The sequence below is a fragment of the Chiloscyllium punctatum genome, chromosome 22 (assembly GCF_047496795.1).
Source record: "Chiloscyllium punctatum isolate Juve2018m chromosome 22, sChiPun1.3, whole genome shotgun sequence".
Classification (NCBI taxonomy): Eukaryota; Metazoa; Chordata; class Chondrichthyes; order Orectolobiformes; family Hemiscylliidae; genus Chiloscyllium; species Chiloscyllium punctatum.
The window spans coordinates 21,876,127-21,889,268 of record NC_092760.1 but is presented as its reverse complement, the minus strand read 5'-3'; the positions used below and the strand labels follow the sequence as shown (position 1 = coordinate 21,889,268).

Below are 13,142 nucleotides of genomic sequence, written 5' to 3'. Positions count from 1 at the left end.
TAGCTTTCCTGAAAGTAAGTTTCTCCTCTTTCAGTAGATGTGCACTCACAGCAGGATAGCTGATGCCTAAGGCAATGCTATCTCTGATGAAATCACCTTTTAGTTATCCAAATTCATAGGATTCAGTTTGATATATCAGTGTGGTCACACACAGTCTCTTACTCCCCAAGTTCTAGTTTAGTAACAGGTTTCCAAATGTGTTTCCGAAGCCTGTAAAATCTTTGCTGTCTGTTTTATTTCTGGTCCTCCATGAAATCAATGTTGTAACATAATTTGTAGCACTCTTTCTCAGTACTGATAGCAAGGTTTCTACTCTAAGTTGCAGTGTCATTTTATTTAATTGTATAGTTATTTCATAGTTTTCCCAGTGAGTGGAAAAACCTCCAATTCTGACTCATACCTCCCCCTATAGAGCAGTGAGTGGAAAATACACAGGCATTTTCACCTGTGATTCAAAGTTATAAATCACTTTTGTTTTACTTGTTTCTTTCTTCCTGTTTATTTCAACACCTGGCTTTACCACAACTCTTAAAATCCACAAATTCAGCTGCATCCCTCACTTGATGTTTCAAAACATGTGTTTAATGGCTGCCACAAACTGCACACAAAGGCATTTGTGACTATGCCAAGGTGGCCAGTAGTAAGAACAATACTGCTTCTCCAAACTGAAAGTGGGATTTTTCTTACTTGACTCCAGATAATCTTCCACATGACAGTCCTAAACAGCAGGATAACACCAACTGGATAATGTGGTTATCTGCATTGTTTTATTCATTTAAACTCCTTCAAGATTTCTGGCTACATTTCAGAGACCCTAAAGTTTAAATCTGCCAACCAGTATCTAAACTTTCTAGACTTGATTAACTGCAATGCTTTACTACATGAAGAGTGAGTGCAGCATTAGAGAAAAATAACAACTTTAAAGAAGGGTATAAATATATCAGAAACCGAATAGAATTTTCAAAATATGGTGATGAGTTCCCATTGCTTTGAAGCTACAGTAGTTTTGAGCATGGAGGTGAATTTAAAGAAGACTTCAGAGGATGAAAAAAAGAGGTATTCTCAAATATCAGTCAGTTTCCTGTTACAGAGAAGCAGTGAAAATGTTTTGGCACCATATAAAATGCCTACACTCAACTGTGGGGTAGAAGGAGGACTCTTAGGTAGTAATAATACAGGAAAAGGAAGTTTCCATATTATCGGAACCTTTTAGAATATGACTATCAATGACTTACTTTGACCAGCAGGTACTTGCATGTACCATGGAATCTGTAACTCCGCAAATCAAATGAAGTGACAAATGATCCTCCTTCAATTGAGCAGCTCCCTGTACATGGCTCACTAGTACAGTTCCACCGGCCTACAGAACACAAACTGTAGAAAGAAAAGAACTGTTACAGAATCAGTTAAGTTTTATGGCACAAAAGGAGACTATTTAGTCCATCATCCCTCAACTGTCTCATTACATGAAAATCATTGCCTTGTCGAAAGTGAGCACTGAAGATGCTGCAGATCAGAGTCAAGAGTGTGGTGCTGGAAAAGCACAGCAGCTCAGGCAGCATCTGAGCAGCAAGAAAATCGACATTTCGGACAAAAGCCCTTCATCAGGAATAAGGTGGGGAGCCTCGAGGGTGGAGAGATAAATGGGAGGTAGCTGAGAGTGCAACAGGTGGATGGAGTTGGGGGTGAAGGTGATAGGTTGGAGAGGAGAGTGAAGTGGATAGGTGGGAAGGAAGTTTGACAAATGGGACAGCTCATGAGGACAGTGCTGAGCTGGAAGGTAAGATGGGAGGAAGGAAATGACAAAACTGGTCAAGTCCATATTGATGCCATGGGGTTGAAGGGTCCCAAGGTGGAAGATGAGGCATTCTTCCTCCAGGCGCCAGGTGGTAAGGGTGTGGCGATGGAGGAGTCTCAGGACCTGTATGTCCTCAGCAGAGTGGGAGGGAAGTTGAAATGTTCAGCCACAGGGCGGTGGTGTTGATTGGTGCAGGTGTCCCAGAGATGTTCTCTGAAGCGCTCAGCACCATCCTCATGACCTGTTCCATCTGTCAATCTTCCTTCTCAGCTATCCGCTCCATCCTCCTTTCTGACCTATCACTTTCACCCACACCTCCTCCCACCTACTGCACTCTCAGCTACCTTCCCCCCAGCCACTCCATCATTACCTTGTGCCTATTTCCTGCTTTCCCCCCATTTTCTTGCACATTACTCCTAACCAAATGATCATCCAATGCCCTCCTGAATGTCTCAATTGAAACTGCTTGCAACACACTTCCAGGCAGTGCATCTTAACTATTTGTTGAGTGAAAATATTTATCCTTGCTTCACCGTTGCTTCTTTTACCCTATACCTTCTTGTTCTTGTTCCTTTTATGAGCAGGAACAGTTTTTCCCTGTCTGCTCTACCCAGCCCACTCATAATTTTGAAATCTTCTATCAGATCTCCTCTTAGCTTTTTTCTCTCCAAGAGAACAGTACCAACCTATTCAATCTAATCTCATAACTGATGTTCCTCACAAGTAGAAACATTCTTGCAAACATTTCTGCAATCTTTCCCTTGCATTCACATTAACCACACAAAATGTTAGAAGTGTGGAGAAGCTAGTGACATAGTTGTATTGTCACTGGAATAGTAATCGAAAGACATGAGCAAATGTTCTGAGTATGTGGGGAGATGAAAGCTCAATGCAGCAAATGGTGTAATTTAATTCAATTGATAAATCTGGAATTAGAAGATAGTCTAATTGTGACTATTAAACAATTTTTGTTTGTCATAAAACCACCCTTTTTGGCATCTCTAATGTCCTTTTGGAAAGGAAAACCAACCACCTTCATTTAGTCAGGCAAACAATGTGATTCCAGATGCATAACACCATGGAAGATTCTTACATCCCCTCTGAAATGGTTGAACAAGCTGTATCAAATGACTATAAAGTCAGATGAAATGAATGTAACAAAATGAAATGGTTTGGGGGTGGCAATGGCCTAGTGGTACTGTTAAACCAGAGACCCAGGCAATGTTCTGGGGACCCAGGTTTGAATCCTGCCATGGTAGACGGTGGAACTTGAATTCACTGACAATCTGGAGTTAAGTGTTAATATGACCTTAAATCTATTACTGATTGTTGGAAAAACCCACTTGGTTCACTAATGTCCTGCTCTGGTCTACATGTGACTTTAGATCCACAACAACGTGGTCCTCTTGGCAATGACTAATGGGTAATAAATACTGGCCTAGCCAGTGATGCTCTCATCCATGATGAAATTTAAAAAACAACACATCAATAATTGGAATTTATGGGAATATTGGAAACAATAATGGACCACATATACACAGGCCTGTTGAAGCTGTAAAATATTTCTCACTAGTATCCTGGGACTTGTGCCAAAATTGGGAGAGCTGACTCACAGATTAGTGAAGCAACAACCTAAAATTGTTCGCAGGGTTTGATTCATAGAAGCATTGAAACATAGAAAATAGGTCTGAAATTCGGCTCTTCGAGCCTTCACTACCATTCAGTATGATCGTGGCTGATCATGCAATCTCAGTATCCCATTCCAGCTTTCTCTCCATGTCCCTTGATCCCTTTAGCTGCAGGGACCACGCCCAGTTCCTTCTTGACTATATCTAATGAACTGGCCCCAACAGCTTCCTGTGGAAGAGAATTCCACAGGTTGACAACTCTGTGAGTCAAGCCGTCTCCCTCATCTCAGCCTGAATGGCTTACCCTTTATTCTTAGACTGTGATTCCTAGGTCTGGACTTTCCCACGTCTAGCTTGTCTAGTCCCATCGGATTTTACATGTTTCTATGAGATTCCCCCTCATTCTTCTAAATTCCAGTGAGTAGAAGCCCTGCCATCCAGGAGTCTGGTGAACCTTCACTGGACTCCCTCAATAGCAAGAATGTTCATCCTCAGACTAGTAGACCAAAACTGGCCACAATAATGAAGGTGTGGCCTTGCCATGGTCTTGTATAACTGCAGCAAGACATCCTTACTTCGATGCCCAAATCCTCTCGCTATGAAGACCAGCATGCCATTAGCTCTCCTCGCTGCCTGTTGCACCCACATGCCAACCTTTAGTGACTGTTCCACCATGACACCCAGGTTTTGTTGCACCTCAGCTTTTCCTTAACTGCCATCATGCAAATAATAATCTGCCTTCCTGTTTATGCCACCAAAGTGGATATCCTCACAGTTATTTGCATCATATTGCATTTGCCAAGTATTTGCCCACTCAGCCAGTCTGTTCAAGTCACCCTGCAGCCTCTTAGCATCCTCCTCACAGCACACACTGCTACCCTGCTTACTGTCATCTGCAAATTCCTTGAGAATGTTGTTGTTCTGGATACCACAATTACAATTTCCAGAGTATAAACTGTCTCAATGATAAGACAGACCCACCTGAAGTGATATGTAGTTACAAAAATTTGACCCTGCAACTCTTCAACATTGGGTCTGGACTACATTAAGTTTCTTAACATTACACAGATTGTAGAACAGTACATCACAGTATAGGCCCTTCAGCCCTCAATGTTGTGCAGACCTTTTATCCTATTCTCAGATCAAATTAACCCTACACATCCTTCATTGTACTGTCATCCATGTGCCTATGCAAGAGCTGCTTAAATGCCCCTAATGTATCTGACTCTACTACCATTGCTGGCAGTGCATTCCATGCATCCACCACTCTCTGTGTAAAGAACCTACCTCTGACATCGCGCCTAAACCTTCCTCCAATCACCTTAAAATTATGCCTCCTCACCTTACCCATTTCTACCTGGGGAAAAAAGTCTTTGGCTTTCCACTCTATCTATGTCTCTCATCATCTTGTACACCTCTATCAAGTCACCTCATTCTTCTTCACTCCAATGAGAAAAGCTCGAGCTCACTTGGGCAGCACAGTGGCTCAGTGGTGAGCACTGCTGCCTTGTAGTGCTGGAGACCCTGGTTCAATTCCAATCTTGGGTGGCTGTCTGTGAGGGGTTTGCACATTCTTCCTGCATCTGTGTGGGTTTCCTCTGGGTGCTCAGGTTTCTTCCCACTTTCAGATGTTCAGGTTTAGTGAACTGGCCATGCGAAATTGCCCATAGTGTTCATAGTGAATAGGTTAGGTGCATTAGTCAGGGTATGTGTAAAGTAATCAGGTAGGGGAATTGATCTGGGGGGGATACTCTATATAGGGTCAATGTGGACTTGTTGGGCCTAATAGCCTGTTTGCAAACTGTAGGGATTCTTCTACTTATTCCCTCAATCTTTCTTCATAAGACATGCCCTCCAGTCTAGGCAGCACCTGGTAAATCTCCTTTGCACTCTCTCTAAGGCTTCCATATCTTTCCAATAATGAGGCAACCAGAACTGAGCACAATATTCTAAGTGTGGACTAACCAGGGCTCCATACAGCTGTAGCATATCCTCGTGGCTCTTAAACTCAATCCCCTTGCTAATGAAAGTCAACACACCATACACCTTCTTAACAACCCTATCAACTTGGGGGGCAATTTTGAGGGATCTATGGATGTAGACCCCAAGATCCCTCTGTTCCTCTACACTGCCAACAATCCTACCTTTAACCTTGTAATCTGCATTCAAATTCGACCTTCCAAAATGAATCACTTCACACTTTTCCAGATTGAACTCCATCTGCCGCTTCTCAGCCCAGCTCAGCATCCTGTCAATGTCCCGTTGTAACCTACAACAGCCCTCCACACTATCCACAACTCTATCAACCTTGGTTTCATCGGCAAACTTACTAACCTACCCTTCTACGTCCTCATCCAAGTTATTTATAAAAATCACAAAGAGCAGAGGTCCCAGAACTGATCCTTGCGGAACACCACTGGTCACTGAGCACCAGGTTGAATACTTTCCATTGACTACCATCTTTAATGGGCCAGCCAATTCTGTATCCAAACAGCCAAATTTCCCTGAATGCCATGCCTCCTTACTTTCTAAATGAGCCTGATCAAAAGCCTTGCTAAAATCCATATCATCACATCCACTGCTCTACCTTCATCAATCTGTTTTGTCATATCCTCAAATAATTCATTAAGGCTTATGAGGCATGACCTGCCCCTCATAAAGCCACATTGAGTATCTCTAATCAAACTATGCTTTGCAAATAATCATAAATCCTTTCTCTCAGAATCCTCTCCACTGGACAGTGAGGAAACAAAGACCATCGCCAAAGGTGCAGTAATTTCTTCCCTCACTTCCCATAGTAACCTTGGGGATATCCAGTTTGGCCCAGGGGTCTTAACTATTCCCATGTTTTTCAAAATTTCCAACACATCCTCCTTCTTAACATCAACCTGATCGAGCTTATCAGCCTGTTTCACGATCTTCTCACAAACATTAAGGTCGTTCTCAGTAATGAATACTAAAGCAAAGTATTCATTAAGGACCTCTCCCACCTCCTCTGGCTCCAGGTACAAGTTTCTTCCACTGTCCCTGATCAGCCCTACCCTCACTCTGGCCATCCTCTTGTTCTTCACATAAGTATAGAATGCCTTGGGGTTTTCCTTAATCCTACCCGCCAAGGCTTTTCTCACATTCTCTTTAAGATCTCCTAAGTCTGTCCTTCAGTTTCTTCTTGGCTACCTTGTAATCCCGTAGAGCACAGTCTGATCCTTGCTTCCACAACCTTAGATCAAACATTTATGGGCATGGAAATTTCTTGTTGAATGAATCAATTCTCCTCCATGTTGAATGCATCAGGGGTGCAAAATATCATCTGGTTGAAGGACATTGATATTGTCACCAAGAGTGATCTGGTAGCACCACTACTGATTAGTCGATCCTCAAAAGGGCACAGTTGCTCAATGAGACGTGGCAGATGGCAAGGGAACCAAGAAGAGGGTGGAAAGTATTTGACTTTGTCCTCACCATTCTACCTTCAGTGGCTCCTATCATCTGTCTATGATGGTATTGACAGGAGTAAACACAGCACAGTCCTTGTGAAGATGAAGACATGGATTCATAGTAAGGATACTATCCATCGTATTGTATGACAATGACCGCTGTGTTAAATGGAATGCACTTTGAAAAGAACCAGTCACTCAAAACTAAGTCACAGTACCTCATGGATACCCATCAGCAGCAACAGAATCTATAACCTCATTGTGCAAATTACTTGCAGGACAGGGGGTGAACCCTTGTTCAGTGAAGAGTGCAGGAGGACAAGAACTGCACGAGGCATAACCGGAAATGAAGTGTCAGCCTGGTGAAGATACAAGACTATTTGCATACCAGGCAGCACATGCAGAAAATGATAAACAGATTGGGCACAGAAATGGCAGGTGGAGTTTAATCCAGCCAAATGTAAGGTGATGCATTTTGGGCATCAAATTTAGCTGTGAATTATACTGTAAATGGCAGAACCCTTAGAAACATTAACATACATAAGGATCTGGGCACGCACATCCACAGTTTCCTAAAAGTGGACAAACAGGTGGCCAAGGTGATAAAGAAAACATGTTTTCCTTCATTGGCCAGGCCATCGAGTATAAGGAGAGGCAAACCATGTTGCAGATATATAAAACCCTTGTAAGGCTGCATTTAGAGTATTGTGTATAGTTTTGGTCACCACAATATCAGAAAGACATTGAAGATTTGGAGAGAGTGCACAGGATGTTGCCTAGTCTCAAGGGCATTATCTATGAGGAAAGCTTAAAAAGACTAGGTTTGTTTTCACTGAAAAGATGGTGGTTGAGGGGAGCCTGATAGAGGTCTACAAAATTATGATAGGCATGGTTAGGACGGATAGTCAGAGGTTTTTTTTTCCAGGGTTGAAGTTTCATTACAAGGGGACACAGGTTCAGGGGTGGAGTTTAAGGGAGATGGGCGAGTGGAGTTTTTCATGTAGAGAGTGGAAAGAGCCTAGAAGGCGCTGTGTGGTAGAACAGGCATGTCAGTGACATTTAAGAGGCATCTGGTAGGTTACATGAAAAGGGAGGAAATAGTGGGATATGGTCCAAATAAGGGCAGAAGGTTTGTTTTTGAGACTAGGTTACGGCATGACAATCAGCACAGGCTTGCAGGGCCAAAGGGCCTGTTCCTGTGTTGCATTTCTTTTTGTTCTTTGTTCTTGTTGATTCCAGAACCAAATCCAGCCTTTACAATCCAGTCACATTTAATCGTGAATGATGGTGGGCAATTTCACAACTCACTGGAGGAGAAGACTCCACAAATATTCCATAGAGAACCCAAAATGTATACTTGAACCCTTTCTTTTGCAATGATATGTGGGGTTCCCTTTGGAAAGCAGACAGTAGGGATAAAGAGATACAGGATAGCAGCCTGTGATGAGTGGAATTCTGCCGGAGTCAATGTTGGGAGAACAACTATTCACATTATATATTAATGATCTGGACAAAAGGTTTGACAACATTGTTGATAAATTTGCAGATGACAGAAAGATAGGTGAAGGGACAGGTAGTGTTGATGAAATGAGGAGGCTGCAGAAGGACTTTCACAGGTTAAGAGAGTGGGCAAGAAGCGGTAGATGAAATATAGTGTGGGAAAGTGTGAATTTTGTACTTTGGTAGGAAGAATAGTGGTATTATTTTCTAAATGGGCAAGGCTTTGGAAATCTGAAGCACCAAGGGACTTATCAGTCCTCGTTCAGGATAGTCTTAAGGTTAACATGCAGGTCCATTGGCAGTTAGGAAGGCAAATACAATGTTAGCATTCATTTCAAGAGGGTTAGAATACAAGAGCAGGGATATATTTTTGAGGTTGTTTAAGATTTTGGCCAGATCACATTTGGAATATTGTGTTTTTTGGGGTCAAGTATCTAAGAAAGGATGTGCTGGCATTGGAGGGGGTCCAAAGGAGGTTTAAACAAATCATCCTGGAATGAAGAACTTGACATTTGAGGGGAGGTTGTGAACATTAGCATCTACCTAGAAATGTGAACTATTTTCTAGGTATGTCCTGTGCACAAAAGGCAGGTCAATTTCAGTCCATTCAATTACCACTCTAACTAATCTCAATTATCAGACAAGAAATCAAAAGTGTTGTAAACAGTTCAATCAAGCAGCAGCTACATTGGAATAACCTGCTCACTGATATTCAGTTGGATTCTTTCAGGACCACTGAGCTCCTGACCTCATTATCGTGTTGGTGTAAACATGGACAAAAAGGCTGGACTCAAGAGGGTGACCGCCCTTGACATCTAGACAGCATCTGATTGAGTGTTACATCAAGGAAGGATAAGAGCAGCAAAAATGTGAAAAACACCACCTGCAAATTCCCCTTTCAGCCAATCACCATTCTGACTTGGAAATGTATTGCTGATCCTTCACTGTTGCTGGGTCAAAATCCTGGACTCTCTTCCTATAAGCATTATGGGTCTATCTGCAGCATATGGACTGCAGTAGTTCCAAAAGGCAGTTCACCACTGGCTTATCAAGGGCAACTACTGTCAAGAAATAAATGCTGACTAGCCAGCAATGCTCACGTCCTACAAATGAATAAAAAATGTCATCACAGCTGACTACACAGCCTGGCCAGTTAACTGCAAGGGTGGTCCCTGATGCTTATCTGGTAGCCAGTGGTAATTTAGATAAGGATTATGACATAGATTTAATGTTGCAACTGGTAGAGTAATTAATGTAAGAATTGGGAGTTTTATTGCTAAAGAACAGGGTTTTAGACAATATTCAGCCATACAAACCCTTTTGTATCTTTAGTGCATTTTGTGAATAAAATTGTATTGAATTGTAAGTTGACTCTGTCCCATTTATTTGTCTCACAAGTACAATACCTGAGTAAAACAAAGTTAAAAATCACACAACATCAGGTTATAGTCCAACAGGTTTACTTGGAAGCACACTAGCTTTTGAAGTGACATTCCTTCATCAGGTGGTGTGAAGGAGTGTCGCTCCGAAAGCTAATGTGCTTCCAAGTAAACCTGTTGGACTATAACCTGTTGTTGTGTGATTTTTAACTTTGTACACCCCAGTCCAACACCAGCATCTCCAAATCATGAGTAAAACAAGTTTATGTAGAAACTGAAGTGTTCAAAGTATGGAGAACAATGGCATCTCTGGGTGGGTTCCAATAAAACGTTTCAGCTTCTTGAAATTGAATCCCACTTGCCTTGTATTCATTAACATCCAACCTGAGCCTGAATTAAGAGATCAGCTTACCTATGTGATGGCTAGAATTCAAGTGTGTGAACTTGAGGGTAGAGACCAGTAATTGGATTACATGCCAGATCTATGGAAGGAGATGAATAAAATAGCAGAGTTTTGAAGCTACACTAGACAAGGAGGAAGAAAAACTCTGCAAGTCAAGCTTAAGGGGGAACAGCCATTTACGTCTTGTACTTTGGACTAAGAGGGATGGGGTGGGGATTTAGAGTAAGCCAGATAGATGAACCTTAGATGAACTGCAGTCTGCCAATGTTTTTTCTCTCCTGTTCCTCTAGGGTTCATCCATCTAGCTTACTCTATGGCAGACTCCTCACAGTAGGACAAAATCTAAAGAAATATATTTAGTGGCTCAAGTGGGCTGATTACTCCACTAAATTAGGATTATTTATGATTTGGAGATGCCGGTGTTGGACTGGGGTGTACAAAGTTAAAAATCACACAACACCAGGTTATAGTCCAACAGGTTTAATTCGAAGCACACTAGCTTTCGGAGTGACGCTCCTTCATCAGGTGGTAGTGGAGGGCTCAATCCTAACACACAGAATTTAGAGCAAAAATTTACAGTGTGAAGTAACTAAAATTACACATTGAAAAACTGATTGTCTGTTAAGCCTTTCATTTGTTAGAATACTGTGATAGTTTCACTTCTTTCATGTGTAAATCACAAAACTTTTTTTTAAAAAGTTGCATTCTCGGGTTAGCTGTTAACAATGGTGATAGCTAGACAATATGTTGAAGGTGTTGGCCCCCTGTGTTCTCTGTCTATGCCAAGATGTTTAGATTGATTCTAATCTAAAAAGTGAGATAACAGAGTTTTACATGAATTCATGCAGTTTTTGAGCAAAGTGCAATGTAACCCAGTAAGTACAAATTCACCCCACAAAATATATGTGTGCATGTGGGCCTTTGTCTGTTTGTATGTGTGTGTCTGTCTGGGTTGGGGGTTGTGAGTGTGAGAAAGTGTATGTGTGTGTGTAGTGAGTGCGAGTGTCTTAGGTCTGTGAGGGGCTGCATGTGTGAGTGTGGGAGTGTGTGTATGTAAGGGTGTGTGTGGGTGTCTGTGTGTGCGTCTGTGTGTATGTGTGTCCGTGTATATAGGAGTGCCTGTGTGTGTGTGTGAGAGAGTGTGTGTGTGTGTGTAGGAGTATCTATGTGTGTGTATAGTGCAATGGTGGTCACCTGTAATGTGACATGAACCCAAGGTCCCGGTTGAGGCCCTCCCTTTGGGTATCGAACTTATTTATAGGATCCAAAGGGCAAAGTTATTGAGAAGGGGCACATAAAGAGTTAAGTAAGTGCATCATCAAATGAAGTAAGGCTATAGAGATAGCCTGCTGCATAGAGCATGTAAGAGTGAGAGAAGTTGAAAATGTAAAGTTTAAAGAAGAGCTAGGGAACTCAAAGAACAGAATTGAGCACATACAGGTCAAAATTCAAGAGCAGAAACAAAGGAATCAGGTGAATTTGCTACACATTGGTAGTTTCAGGCCCAGGAAGAGAAGGCCTACGAGGGGAACAGTATGTAATCGGGATCATGATGCAGGCCAAAAAGCCATGACTGAGCTTGTTCAGAAAGACAGTAGTATGTAGGTGTTGGTTATAGCTCTATGCCAAGCAAAAAGCCACAGATCACTAGCGCAAGCTTAATAAAGTCTCAATTTGTGGTCAAAAGGATAATGTTTGCCTTTAGGGCTGCAGGGACAGAAGAGGAAAAGGTGAACTGGGGGGATATAGAGAAGGAAGCATGCTAGTGCACAGCGAAACACAAAGAATGGAACCTGCTACTCCCTAGCACCCCCCAAAACCACAGTCCTGCTTCCCCTCACCAAAGAACCTGAGCCCTAGAGAACTATAGAGCCTCTTCCACCCCTGATGAACCTAATAATCACCAGGTAGGCAAGGGGGTGTGAATACACTGGCCCATTCATGATAGCACAACTGGTAGAGAGAGCCAAAAAAAAACCCCACCTTTGAATCTACCTCAGACCACTATGCATTCTTTGGCAACTCCTGCCAACACAGAATTTTGCACAGGCTGGAAGACCCCGAGGAAATCAAGATGATATTAACATGCATGAATCCTACAATCCTCTCCACTTTGTCCCATCCACAAAATGTGGGTGGCGGGGAACTCGTAGACATTAAATTGCAATTCTAACCGCAGACAGGCTAAATAAATGCCAGCAAAAGAAAGGGGAATATTTGACTGCATTTGGCAATTCAGGCAGCTGGACAGAACCTACGGCTACAGAATAGGGCCAATTGGACGAGGACCCGAACCTCATAGGTTACTGAACACAGTAGGAAGGCTTGTGGTAATTTTGACCCCATCCAGAGAATGGTCAACATGTGAGAAAAGAAGTCTAAGGGTTAGAAAGAACCATGTCCAGCAGGGCTGGAAAGATGAACCCAGTCAATAAATTCCAACCCTGGCCTGGTATGGAGGAATGAAGGGGTACGTGGAATTACAGAGGGCAGCTAGAGGTGTTCCATCCCCGTCACAACTCAGCAGAGAAAAGTTTGGACTAACCGTCACAGGGAGGTGCGACAAAGGTAGCCTGATAGATCATTATTCCAACGAGTGCAGAGTGTCCAGCTCACAAGCACAGTGAGCAAGCTAGAGGTACTCCACTATGCTACTGGAGGAATCCATGAGACAAGTGGTGAAGACTCCAGTTGGAAATTCTGGAGACAGCTCCAATCTATTCCCCCGCCCTGGTAGGACAGCATGTTTACGGCATGATGTTGTCAGGACTCGCTGAAATGGATATGCAGAGCCAGATGGGATACTATAGCTCACTCTTTGGGAAAAAAAATAGTTTGGAGGCTGGCATATTGAATTTTTACAGGACACCAGGGGTTCTCATACAATCCTGAACCTATCCTGAGATATTGATTGGTACTGGCACACACTCAAAAAGATCATCCTAAGCAGATTCACAAGGTACTACAGGAAATATTAGAAGTGACATATTAAAATTC

The 13,142-nt window shown here is 42.5% G+C and overlaps 1 protein-coding gene across 1 annotated transcript in view; it reads right to left on the bottom strand.

Moving 5' to 3' along the window:
- The window catches only part of LOC140493446 (mucin-6-like), a 266,402-nt gene that overhangs the window by 121,898 nt on the left and 131,362 nt on the right, over positions 1 to 13,142 (bottom strand). The window contains exon 18 of the mRNA XM_072591885.1: positions 1,236 to 1,374. Within this exon, the coding sequence (XP_072447986.1) occupies positions 1,236 to 1,374 (139 nt within the window). The remainder of the gene's footprint in view (positions 1 to 1,235; positions 1,375 to 13,142) is intronic.